The sequence below is a fragment of the Bufo gargarizans genome, chromosome 6, assembly GCF_014858855.1.
Source record: "Bufo gargarizans isolate SCDJY-AF-19 chromosome 6, ASM1485885v1, whole genome shotgun sequence".
NCBI classification, from domain to species: domain Eukaryota; kingdom Metazoa; phylum Chordata; class Amphibia; order Anura; family Bufonidae; genus Bufo; species Bufo gargarizans.
The window spans coordinates 344,245,855-344,258,506 of NC_058085.1; the positions used below are offsets into that span (position 1 = coordinate 344,245,855).

Below are 12,652 nucleotides of genomic sequence, written 5' to 3' on the forward strand. Positions count from 1 at the left end.
AATGGATGGCGCTGTGCCTGGCGAGCTGCATACAGAGGCCGCAGTGCTTACGGAGCGCCACAACCTCTTCAGACAGGCGATCACTGGGAGGTACCCTGCTCAGAATAGGACATCAATACAGGAGTCTCGGAAAACCCCCTCTAAGACCAGTCCTTCGTTACCCTAACATAGTATATATTAAAAACTCGAGCTGAATTATACTGGAGTAGTTCTTTCCTGGCTTCAGGAGGTTTCTTGCTCGGGATCCTATTTATAGAGCTTGTTGGACGTGGGTTTTCAGTGTTGGGCTGCGGTTATCAGGTTGAGGACTTTTCGAGGAGGAAGACGTGATGGTTTCCCGTCCCCCCCCCCAACACATACATCAATGGTTGAGCTAAAACATACATTTCTGAATATAAAACTAAATGGAAGTTGGCAGCTGCTGTCATGAGTACTTCATCCCCGGCCCCGTACACCAGCAGGATTGACGCGTATCTCATGAAAATGACACATAGACCGTGTGGAGTGTGAGAGGTTGAAGTCAGTTTTCTTTTGCCATCGGCTTGTTGTGAAGACAGGTGAAGGACATGCTAAGAGTTCGCCCGGCCCGGCCAGCTGTCAGTTCGAGAAGCATTATTCTGAAAGCCCCAGAGATTGCTGTGATATTGAGGACCGTCATGCGTAAATGGCGAGCTGATGCCGCCGCTGTAGCTTTTCAGCATTGATGTGAATGACATAAGAAAGCAAATCCAAAATGTAACCGTTTACGTATATTCCTTTTTATTTTACTTTTTTTTGCTCCATTTTTGTATTGTGTTTCAAGTCGGCAGAAGTTTGACTTTGAGGGTCAGGCTTTTGAGGCAAATTCCTGAAAAATAGGGCTTCTTTCGTAGGGTGCTGCCATGTAAAAAGGCGTGGAGGTGGACTATGGCAAAGTAGAAGTGTAAGATAAGAGCTTTGCGTCTATCGACAAAGATGCTACACGGTTCAACCTCGGAGGCCTTCATCAGGTCCCAAGAAGCGGCACGACTTTTCCCCTTCCATTTGTGTTTATCTGACAGTCCTGGGAGGTGCAGAGTCAAACGAATGGCCATTCATTTAGTGCAATGTTCCTCAGACTGTGGCTCTCCAGCTGTTGAAAAAGTACAACTCCCATCATGCCCTGAAGAACTAGGTCCTCCAGAAACGAGTGGCCACTTCTGGCAATTGCAGCTTATTAGGAAGGGGGATTTCAGAAAGGCTTGATCTGTTGCAATCGGCTGATCGTAGTATTTTTAAAAGGGGTTGACTTGGTGAGACTATCCCTTTCAATTTACTCTGCACAATGCATTTTATCGGTGACCTGATTCGTAAAATCTGCAAACGCAAATCAGACGTAAAAAATTTGCTTTTGCTGTGTGTGTGTGTGTGTGTGTGTGTGTGTGCGCTAGTTCTACCATATGTACAGTTGGCCATTGAATGTGATCGGACATTATTTGCTTGTAAAATCCTTTTGTATATTTGTTTAGTTTCTGTAAACTGTGGACAGGGAGGCGGTTTTTACGGGATTTGAATGCGTTGCTGAATTTAACATATTTTATGCCCCAGGTGTTTGGTGTGGTTTGCACAGCAGAGCTCTGAGTCCCTACTGTCTTGCATTATGGAGACATAGGCACTCTCTCTGCGCTCTAATGTGACCCTGTGCGCCGCAGTAATTTATGATAGTCAGTCTCTATCTCAGTGATGGTGAACCTTTTAGAGACCGAGTGCCCAAACTGCAACCAAATACCCACTTATTTATCGCAAAGTGCCAACACGGCAATTTAACCTGAATACCAATATAGTATATCTTCCATGTACTTTATCATTTAGCTATAATGGCTTAATAGCCTACATTCAGTGCGCTGCCTGTGCTGTTCATAGTGCGTCCTGTGCTGATGAATGGCAGGAAAAGTCTAAAGCATATTGGTACGCCATAGACTTTTTCCAAGGCGCGGGTGCTTACAGAGAGGGCTCTGAGTGCCGCCTCTGGCACCCGTGCCATAGGTTCGCCATCACTGCTCTATCTGATCGCGGGGCTATTGCTGTGCGGGCACATCCTGATCGCGGGGCTATTGCTGTGCGGGCACATCCTGATCGCGGGGCTATTGCTGTGCGTGCACATCCTGATCGCGGGGCTATTGCTGTGCGTGCACATCCTGATCGCGGGGCTATTGCTGTGCGTGCACATCCTGATCGCGGGGCTATTGCTGTGCGCGCACATCCTGATCGTGGGGCTATTGCTGTGCGCGCACATCCTGATCGCGGGGCTATTGCTGTGCGCGCACATCCTGATCGCGGGGCTATTGCTGTGCGCGCACATCCTGATCGCGGGGCCTGATCGCGGGGCTATTGCTGTGCGCGCACATCCTGATCGCGGGGCTATTGCTGTGCGCGCACATCCTGATCGCGGGGCTATTGCTGTGCGCGCACATCCTGATCGCGGGGCTATTGCTGTGCGCGCACATCCTGATCGCGGGGCTATTGCTGCGCGCGCACATCCTCCTGTGAGTACAGTACAATGGATCCCCGATCCACTATAATTCACTATAATGCAGTCAGTTCGGACCAGGGATGCCACAGTTTGTCCGGAAGATGAGGCCGACACACGCACTGTGTTTCCCGGGCTGATCACATTTGTATCTTATCCGATTTTCTCCTACCTAGCTCCCCTTCAGGTACTTTACTGCTTTGTCACACTCGTTAATAATGTATGAAAATATTAGGCCGGGGCAGTTTTCGGTGCAGTTTTTTAAAACTTCTTTTCTTTTTTTTTTTTAAGCAAGTCAAAACCTGCATTTCCCTCCTAATTAAAGGCGACCCGATACTTACCCCCAAAAAGATCTTTTAAATTATTGTGACTACACTAAGGGCTCATGCACGCGACCGTAGTATTGCAGACCCCACTCACTCGAATGGGTCCGGAAGGTGCGGTACGGAAGCACTAAGAAGTGCTTCCATTGGTTTTCTGTCTGTGCCTCTGCACCACAAAAAATTTGCGCATGCGCTACTTTCTTGCAGCGAGGACCATCAGATGCGGATCGCGGATGGGTCCTGCTTCCGCATACGGCAGCCCATGCATTGTGGACCGCAATATGCGGTCCACAGCACAGCACAGGCCCGGCCAGCACACGTTGGTGTGCATGAGCCCTAACTCCTATGATGGTGATTATAAGGACAAGAATAAAACTGTTATGACAGGGGATGGAGGCAAAAACGTAAAAGAAGAAAAATCCTTGGATTAATATAATCCAAATTGTCTGGGTTCTCATGGGTTTATAAAAAAAAATCTGATTTTTAATAATGCAGGTTACTATGAGGAATAATATGGCTTGACTGCGGCCAAATGTGGTGGTTATTTATCACCAACTTGGAATTAGCTGGAGGTCAACTGGCATTGAGCTGAGGGCTTGGAGATGCTTAGCACCCTTTTCTCTGTTTGTTGCTGCCCTATTATTCAGATTTTGGTGGTTATCGTCTTCTTTAAATTGTCGAGTTTACAAAACCCATTTTTATACACTCTGTTCTGAGTAAAGAGAGTTCCTCATGTCAGAGTGGAAAGTAGTTACAAAGAGAATCTCTCGCTCTGGAGGACCTGTCATGCCCTGCATTACATAGGCATCCTATTGATGTGGGTGGACACTGTGTAATGCCCTGTGGTAACGCTGCTGGAAATTGAACACTTGGGTTTCTCCATAGATTACAGCTAATTGCTGAGGGGTCAATAATGAGACACTTTGTGATCAAAAACAAAAAGTGAAGTTGTCCTTTGAGGGGAGAACGGTGCATACGCACCTCTCACCAAAGTACTGCTTGAAAGCGTAGTATGAAAATTGAAGGGGCAGTAACGTTTTAAAATATGATATATAATGGTACGACTAAAATATATGTGAACCCCTTACGAACATAAACAGACAGACACACTAAGGACCCTGGGTACACTGTGGACCGCTAAGGGGCAGGTCACGGTATATAGAGTCCCTCGGGCAGACCCTTATTCAAATAGTGTGGACCCCAAGGGTCAGGAGGAGCCACAACTGGTGGTAGAGGATAAATAAACGTAATTGTCCTGAGTCTCAGAATGAGGAACAGGGCAATGCCTTGTCGAGGTAAGAGAACAAGGATAGATCTTACCGGTACAGGGTCAGAAGGCACGTTTATTCATCAGACTCAGAAGGTCACCGGAAATGATGGTCTTTTCCCAGCGCGTGGATTAGGTGTCCTTTTTAAGGGGGGTCTTCATGAGTTACGGTCATGCGTTGTCAAGGGCCACAGGGAGATGAGCTGTCCCTATTGCACCCTGCTTGACCTACTATGACCCTAGTGCCCTAACACGGGATCCGTGCCCCGCAAGGGGTGGTCCCGTCCGGAACCTTGCCCTGGTCTAAGGTCCCTATGAGACCCTGCCGGGGTGGTGGAGAGGACACCTAATGTAGTGGAAATAAAAAACCATGGGAACAAAAAAGGTATGTTCATATGTCCCTACGCGTTTCTTCAATTGAACATACTTGGAGATAGTAATATCAACCCCTTGAATCGTCAGGGGACGGGGGTTAGCACAAGTGATAGCTGCCTTCAATTGCGCAGTGTCAATAATATACTACTGGGCAAAATAGGAGGGACAGACTAGGTTAAGTCACTCGAGGTACTAGGTGTATTTACACTGAGAGAAACCTCAACCGCATAGAAGAAATATAATTGTGTTGGGCAGTTGAGAAGGAGGCGCAGGCTACCTCTGACCACTCAGTGATATATGACGTGGTTGGTTTCTACCTAGAGTGCGTGTGGCAAAATCCAGGTATACAAATAGCCCTAGGTGCGTATGGCATCCATCTGGCTGGACCGGCGTCAATCAGTTTGTGTGAGGCCGGAGATGTGGCGTCTGGCCACACTTTGTGATCAGCAAGTTTTTGAGGAGCTCTTCTAACAGGTGAGCATTCTCCAAAGCGGAGACCTGCTGGAGTGTAGAATATAGTAAGGGCTTGGAGATTCTTACACTCTTTTCTTGGGCTATTCATGCCATATTAACCAGATGTTAAATGGTTATAGGTGTTAAATGGATTGTCCAGTTTCAGAAAACCCATTTTTCTATACCCAAGTTAATGGGGGATGGGGGGTTCCTCTATTCAGGATCCTCATATTTTGGCCAAAGTAGTGACAAAGAGTATCCCCTTAGTGTCCCTTGTGGTGGGGCTGCAAAGAAATGGAATACTTACCGCCAGATTATAGATAATTGCTGAGGGTTCAATAAGGGGACACTTTGTGACCAGCTAATTTTTGAGGGACTCTTCTAACAAGTAGGGATTCTCCAAATCGGAGACCCTCTGGAATGTAGAATATGGTATGAATTTAATTTGGGAAGGCTCCATAATGTGATCAGACATTTACCCTTTGCTTTCCCAAGACTTTATGACCTTCTCTGCTGAGATAAGACTTCCTGAGGAATTCTATTAAAGGGCACTTTGTTATGTCTTCTACATTTCCCAGTGGACTATAAACGCCGGACGTTTAGCCGCCGGTAATGTCCATTTCTTCTCACAGACCCATATAAGGTGTCTGACTTCTCGACAACCTCATTGTTTTCTTCCAAGTCACACGTTGAGCACCTCAAAGGTCTCCCCCGCTTCCAAACACGCAAAGCATAAAGTGCTGTAATATTGATATTTCAGAATGTTATCCTCAGGCCAGAACTTCCAAGATATTATCTTTCCAAAACTTGTATGGGAACCATGGTAAAAATATCTAGATAAAAAACAGCCTGGAGACAAGCCGCCTTTTGTAAGCTGAGGTCTCCGAGACGCGTTCCTTCCTCAATAGCCTCTTGCTTGTTACTAGAAGGCGGGTTGAGTCACCATTTCCTACAGAAACAGGTCTTGCACAGTTTGCCTGGTTTATTGCGGTCACTTTGAATGTCAAGCGATGCCAACAAGACAGTGGCCCGTTTCTCTCACTCATTATGCAAATGGAGACACAAAAGCAGTTCAGCTAAGGAAAGCAATTCTATCTTGGGGACTTCTTTTTCCTTTTTTATTGCCGTGTTTGGCTGAGCGGGAATATATCCAGATGGAAAGAATGTGCTTTGTAAGAGGCAGTGAATGGTCCAGATTGTTAATTTGTACTAGGCCGTGCCGCAGGGAATCCCGTCTTCCACTTCTGTGACATAATTCCACCGGAAAGCAATGCAACTGCTTCCTCTTCTTCAATGAAAATGTAACAAAAAAAATATCTGGATCAACTTCCTTTCTGGCAATGGTTTTCTATAGTTAATAGTCAGGGCATGAACTTAGAAGGACAAGCTTGTATGAAAGAGTTCTGCATGGCAGGGGCAGAAATAACTGGGGTGCAGAAGATCCAGTCACACTCGGGGCCCTGGAGCCTTCAGATGTAACACGGGATAACATGTGGTTGTTGGGGGCCCTGTTACAGATTTTGCATCGGGGTCCTGAGCTTCAGGTTGCATCCTTGCTCCATCAAATGTATTGTGTATTGTATATTATATATGTAAGTTAAGAGGATACCCTCTTAGTATGAGGGTACTTGTACACTGCAGTACTGTGTAGTTTATGCATTTTTGCTGCAATTTCAGCAGCCCCTGAGGGGCCGGTGCTGAGGATGGGAGTGGTAGTGGCCCTGATGAGGTATTGTCAGGGTGTACTCTCTGAGGTCATTGCTCCCTGGGGACTGGTGCAGTGGAATAGTGGTTTGAAGAATGAGGCCAGAAGTAAAAGTATAACAGTCTGTCTTTACTAATGTAACTTGTAACTAGGGGTGGGCGATATAAACGATATACGAAATTATTGCCCAAAAATTGGGACAACGATATAGATTTTAGCTATATCGCCATATCGCGATAGATGACCACGAAGCGGTAGTGAATTGAAGAAGCTTCTCACTGACAGGCGCTGTGTGTGATGTTAGGTCCCTCCCAGTGCATGCTGGGAAGAAGACGTGGTCCATGTCCTGCGGACTCCATCAGCCAACCCCACACCCTGCAGGAAAGGTAAGTATATTAGCAGGGGCCCGAATCTACCGGGGGGTGGGGGGGGGGGGGTGGCGGTGGATGGCTATGGCATGGGCTGATGGCGCTGGCTGGGGGACATGATGATGATGGCTCTGGCAGGGGGAGATGGCTGATGGCGCTGGCTGGGGGACATGGATGATTGCAAATGGCAATGGCATGGGGCCGATGGCTCTGAATGGGGGACATTGATGATGATGGTGGCAATGGCATGGGGCTGATGGCTCTGAATGGGGGACATGGATGATGATGGTGGCAATGGCATGGGGCTGATGGCGCTGGCTGGGGGACATGGATGATGGCCATGTAATTTATATACATACAGAAGAAAATAATATATCGTTATTTCGCACATGCTTCAAATTATATTGCGATATAGATTTTAGGCCATATCACCCAGCCCTACTTGTGACACATCCACAAATATTAAGTACAAAGTACAGTTTCTGGCATCAGATGAGGAGGTAGGGTGGCTGGCTGTGTGGCAACTGAATAGAAGTTGCAGGCACGTGAGGATATAGGTGTCCACTAAGTGATACAGGCCTGAAGTTAGTATGGCCTGGTGATTATATTAGATGATGGGTGTCGGACCTGTTTTTCATCACCGGCAGCAGGGCTGTAAAGCTGTGGCCTTGCTGATCACTCTGCTGTCTAGACCCACTGAAGCTTCTTGGAAGCAGTGTTACTCAATTCTGGCAATATCCCTGGAGTAAGGGTCTCACAGGAGAACTGGATATGGGCCCTTGGCGTAGGATCTATGACATGTGCTTCACTCTCCCACTCTGTCTGGACTCAAACTCCCCCTCCTGGCAGGAGAGCACAGCAGAGTGGTTTCGGTCTCGTTTCTGGACTGATGGCTTGTTGGCGCAAAACATGAGGCCAACCACTCTGCTGTTCCCTCCTGCGCATCTCCTTTACCCCACTGACAATTGGTCTATGCCGCTGGGGCTCCGGATGGCATCGGCTGCACAGACTTCCTCTATACCGCTACATGCCTTCACTGGAGTTGTGCCCAGTTCTGCACAATAAAAACAGGTGAGCAGACTATACAACATCGAGGGTCTCTGCCCTTGTACGTACTTGACTTATGAGCGCCATCTCTTTCCGGCCACTACTTGCCTCCTGCCAGTAAACAGGACCAACCCTCTCCTACCCAGAGTGGAGGAGCAGAGTGGTTAGCCCTGTTCCTGCCAACCATACCTCTTCTGGAACACACAGTCTAACAATACATTACAGAATTAATTTTTATTATATATATATATATATATATATATATATATATATATATATATATATATATATATATATATATAATTAAACATTGCAGATACTCCCAGGTCTGGGGTACTGCTCATTTCTGCTCCAAAATCCGCACAGATCTCCACCTCTGTAATGCAAACGGTGAGGTCTGCTCTGACGCATCTGCATTGGAGGCTCCGTTCAGGCCTTCTGGCACACATCCTGTCAAAAACATTGAAAGAAAAGTCCTGCATGCTTGCCCAGAACAACGGAAATAAATGGTGGTGTGAACTTGCCCTTAGCTGGTACTGTATTTTGCTGCAGATTTTCTGCATGAAACTCAATGTGTACATATACTCTTATACTTGTAGAGTACTCCCCCCAAAATACATAAATGAGCTCTCCTCCAGTAGGAGGAAACTTTTAGGGCTCTTTCACACCTGCGTTCTTTTGTTCCGGCATAGAGTTCCGTCGTCGGGGCTCTATGCTGGAAGAATCCTGATCAGGATTATCCTAATGCATTCTGAATGGAGTGAAATCCGTTCAGGATGCATCAGGATGTCTTCAGTTCAGGACCGGAACGTTTTTTGGCCGGAGAAAATACCGCAGCATGCTGCGCTTTTTGCTCCGGCCAAAAATCCTGAAGACATTAATCCGGATCCAGCCTTAAGCTAAACGTTGTTTCGGCGCATTGCCGGATGCGACGTTTAGCTTTTTCTGAATGGTTGCCATGGCTGCCAGGCCGCTAAAGTCCTGGCAGCCATGGTAAAGTGTAGCGGGGAGCGGGGGAGCAGCATACTTACCGTCCGTGCGGCTCCCGGGGCGCTTCAGAGTGACGTCAGGGCACCCCACGCGCATGGATCACGTGATCGCATGGACACGTCATCCATGCGCATGGGGCGCTCTGACGTCATTCTGGAGCGCCCCGGGATCCGCGCGGACTGTAAGTATACCGCTCCCCGCTACTACTATGGCAACCAGGACTTTAATAGCGTCCTGGCTGCCATAGTAACACTGAAAGCATTTTGAAGACTGATCCGTCTTCAAATGCTTTCAGTACACTTGCGTTTTTCCGGATCCGGCGTGTAATTCCGGCAAGTGGAGTACACGCCGGATCCGGACAACGCAAGTGTGAAAGAGCCCTTAGATGGGTGTCTCTGGTTTCAAGGCACTCTAATGGGTCAAACATTGACTGAGAGTATCTACCTACAGATGGCACTAGAGACAGTTGTCTTCCTTCTGTGGGGAGCCACATAGTGGCAGTGCTTGGTATTGCAGCTCAGTTCCATTCACTTGAATGAGACTGAGCTTTGCCAAGGTCATGTGACTGATGAACATGACGTCACATGGCCTAGGAAAAGGCCTAAGTTCTCGCGAAGCGCGGCGGCCTCTTCATACAGCCGATCAGCGGGGGTGCTGGGAGTTGAACACCTGCCGATCACATACTGATGACCTGTCCTGAGGATAGACTATCAATATAAAAACCTCCTGAAATTCTTTTTAAAGGCATTTTCAGGAGGCTTAAAAATAAATAAATATGTAAATGTGTTTTTTTTTTTTTTGTTTTTTTTTAATCCCTTATCAATAAACCTCTAATTCTAGAAATATCAAACTGTAATCTACTTACCTTCGGTGATGGGGCCATGGTGACATATCTGACGTGTCATTACACCACTAATGTAAATGGTAACTTTAGTGAAGCTTATTAAGATATTTACTTGTTGTCATTGAATAGAACCACATTTTCCAAAGACTAAGACATGTGAAACTGGCTAATATGACGAGCGCTCCTCCGCAGCGGTCACCTTGCTGAATGCTCGGTTCCTTTTCTCTGCACGTGTAGCATTTACATTGTTTTTGCTTTGTTGCAGTTGCAAAACAGAAGAAGACATGGAGCAAAAAGGTCCTCTTTATCCTCGGAGTTCTCTTTATCTTGGGGATCATTGCTTTAACTGTAATAGCCGTCATGCAGAACAGACCTCTTCCAAAGAAGCTAAAGGTAATGCAATAGGTATCAGAAGTGTTACCGGTTGTTAACTAAATGTAATGTAAGCTCTAGCGTGTTTCTAGGATATGACCTAACCTGTTGGTCATAGGGGGGGGGGTGGGGGGGTGCCACTCCTGACCAAGCAGGAGTGCCATCCCAGGGGTGTATACAGAAAAATTTGCACCCCCCCCCACCCCCGGTTCACAGAAGCCCGCATGTGCATAAGGAATAAATATATTTTTCTTGGGAACGCTGCAACTGATTTTCAAAGACAGGTATCGCTTTGATCACAAGGATAAACCCTAACGTGCAGTATGTTTAGTTTAATAGGGTTGATCCTGCTGATGTGTGCTCTTCAAAATAAGATACTCGCCTGCATAGGAGTGTATTATGGGATCTACTTCTGGTAAAGCTGTACGTTGGCTTCTTAAAAAGTCGGAGTCCTGCCGCACGTTATCACACTTTCACACTTGCGTTGTTAATTCCGGTATTGCGATCCGGCAGAGGATCTCAATCCCGTAATTAAACGCATGCGTTTTGATTTTGCACATCAGGATGCATCCGTTCCGTTAGGATGCGGTTGTGTGAAATTAAAACGGGGGGAAAAAAAAACGGATCGGTCTTTAAATACATTGAAAGTCAATAGGCGACGGATCTGGTTTTTCTGCTCCTACAAAAATGGATCTGTCACCATTGACTTACTATGTTTTCAGTGCCTGAACGTGGTTTTTTTACTTTTTTTTTTTTTTTTTTTTTTATGACCGCAGCTTTTAGCGGTTTTGTGTCCGGTCACAAAACGGAATGCAGATGGAACAGAAGACGCCCTGATGCATCCTGAACGGATCTTTCCATTCAGAATGCACGGGGACTAAACAGAACCGTTTTTTTTTTCGTGGCAATGAGATCCTTGAGAACCCAAGTGTGACAGTAGCCTTACCCAGCTCATTCCAAAAATATTTACAGAAGGGCATACCTGAAGGAATTACAGATCTGTATCGTCTGGTGTTTTTGGGGGAGAGGAGGGGTTTTTTTTTTTTATATTGTGAAGGGCTTTATTATAAGACAGCCAACGCTAATATTGTGTCCTGTCTAAATACTGTACACATGGGAGCTGTGGGGTCAGGGGGGCACTTTCCGAAATATCCAGCTTCATGCTGGATATCTGTAACACATAATTAAGATGGCAGTGCGTCCGCAATAATATCCCTCATCTCCCCCTGTCAGGTTTATTTTTCATTGTGCAGCTTTTTTTTTTTTTTTTCCAAGAGAGAACCTCATTAGTGTCAGCTTCAGACTGTAACGTACCATTTACCGAGTCTGGGACAGATTCCAGGACTAAAACTGCTGACAAATGTGCAAGATTATATACAGCATTACACAATTAGGCGGCTCTTACATGTTACAATGTGCCATCCTATATTTATCCTATATGGGCGTACGAGTGCCGATGCCAGTGCTGACTGCAAGGTACAGGCATACAGTGGCGCTTATCTGATCGTGACTGCGCCTCTTGCCCGGCATCCATCCTGCAGTAATGCGCAGAGCAGCTACGGGTTTCAGGGGGATATGGTCCAGGTAAGACAGTTCATCAATTGTAGAGGACCTTAGAAAATACTTTATTTTGCACTTACTTTAGGTTAAAATATGTCTTTTTAGCTCTATTTTTATCAAGGCTGCAGCCAATATTCTTCTGGCTTTTGCTGCAAACCAATTACGGCTACAGTATATGCGTCGCTCCGCCACCGCTTCATGCTACTTAGCTTATTACTGCAAATAACAAAATGGCACTGGCATATGTTGCCCAAAGTAATACAGTGCCCAGATAAACGGTGTAAGGTGCACAAATAAATAGTGCCATAAGGTACACCGATAAATTGTGCCACAAAGTGCACAGATAATGCTGTGAAATGGTTAAATAGTACTGGCATAAATTACTCAAAAAAATACTTTGTACAGTGTCCAGATAAAGTGCCGGGAGGTGCCTAGATAAATAGTGGCAGAAAGTGCACATATAAATAATACTAGAAGGTCCCCAGATAAATAGTGCTGGAAGGTGCTGTAGGGTAAACAGACAAGTTGAGCCACAAAGTGCACAGATAATGCTGTGAAATGCATAAATTACTCAAAATAATACTTTGTACAGTGTCCCGATAAATAGTGCCCGGAGGTGCACAGATAAATAGTGGCAGAAAGTGCACATATAAATAATGCTAGAAGGTGCACAGATAAAAAAAAAAGTGCTGTAGGGTAAACAGACAAGTTGAGCCACAAAGTGGACAGATAATGCTGTGAAGTGCATAAATAGTACTGGCATAAATTACTCAAAATACTACTTCGTACAGTGCCCAGATAAATTGTGCCAGGAGGTGAACAGATAAATTGTGCCAAAAGATGCACAGATAAACAGTGCC

The 12,652-nt window shown here is 46.0% G+C and overlaps 1 protein-coding gene across 2 annotated transcripts in view; it reads left to right on the forward strand.

The window, feature by feature from the left end:
• The window catches only part of ENTPD1 (ectonucleoside triphosphate diphosphohydrolase 1), an 80,076-nt gene that overhangs the window by 35,672 nt on the left and 31,752 nt on the right, over positions 1-12,652 (forward strand). For both annotated transcript variants that reach the window (XM_044296602.1, XM_044296603.1), the window contains exon 2: positions 10,126-10,253. In XM_044296602.1, coding sequence (XP_044152537.1) covers positions 10,126-10,253 — 128 coding nt within the window. The remainder of the gene's footprint in view (positions 1-10,125; positions 10,254-12,652) is intronic.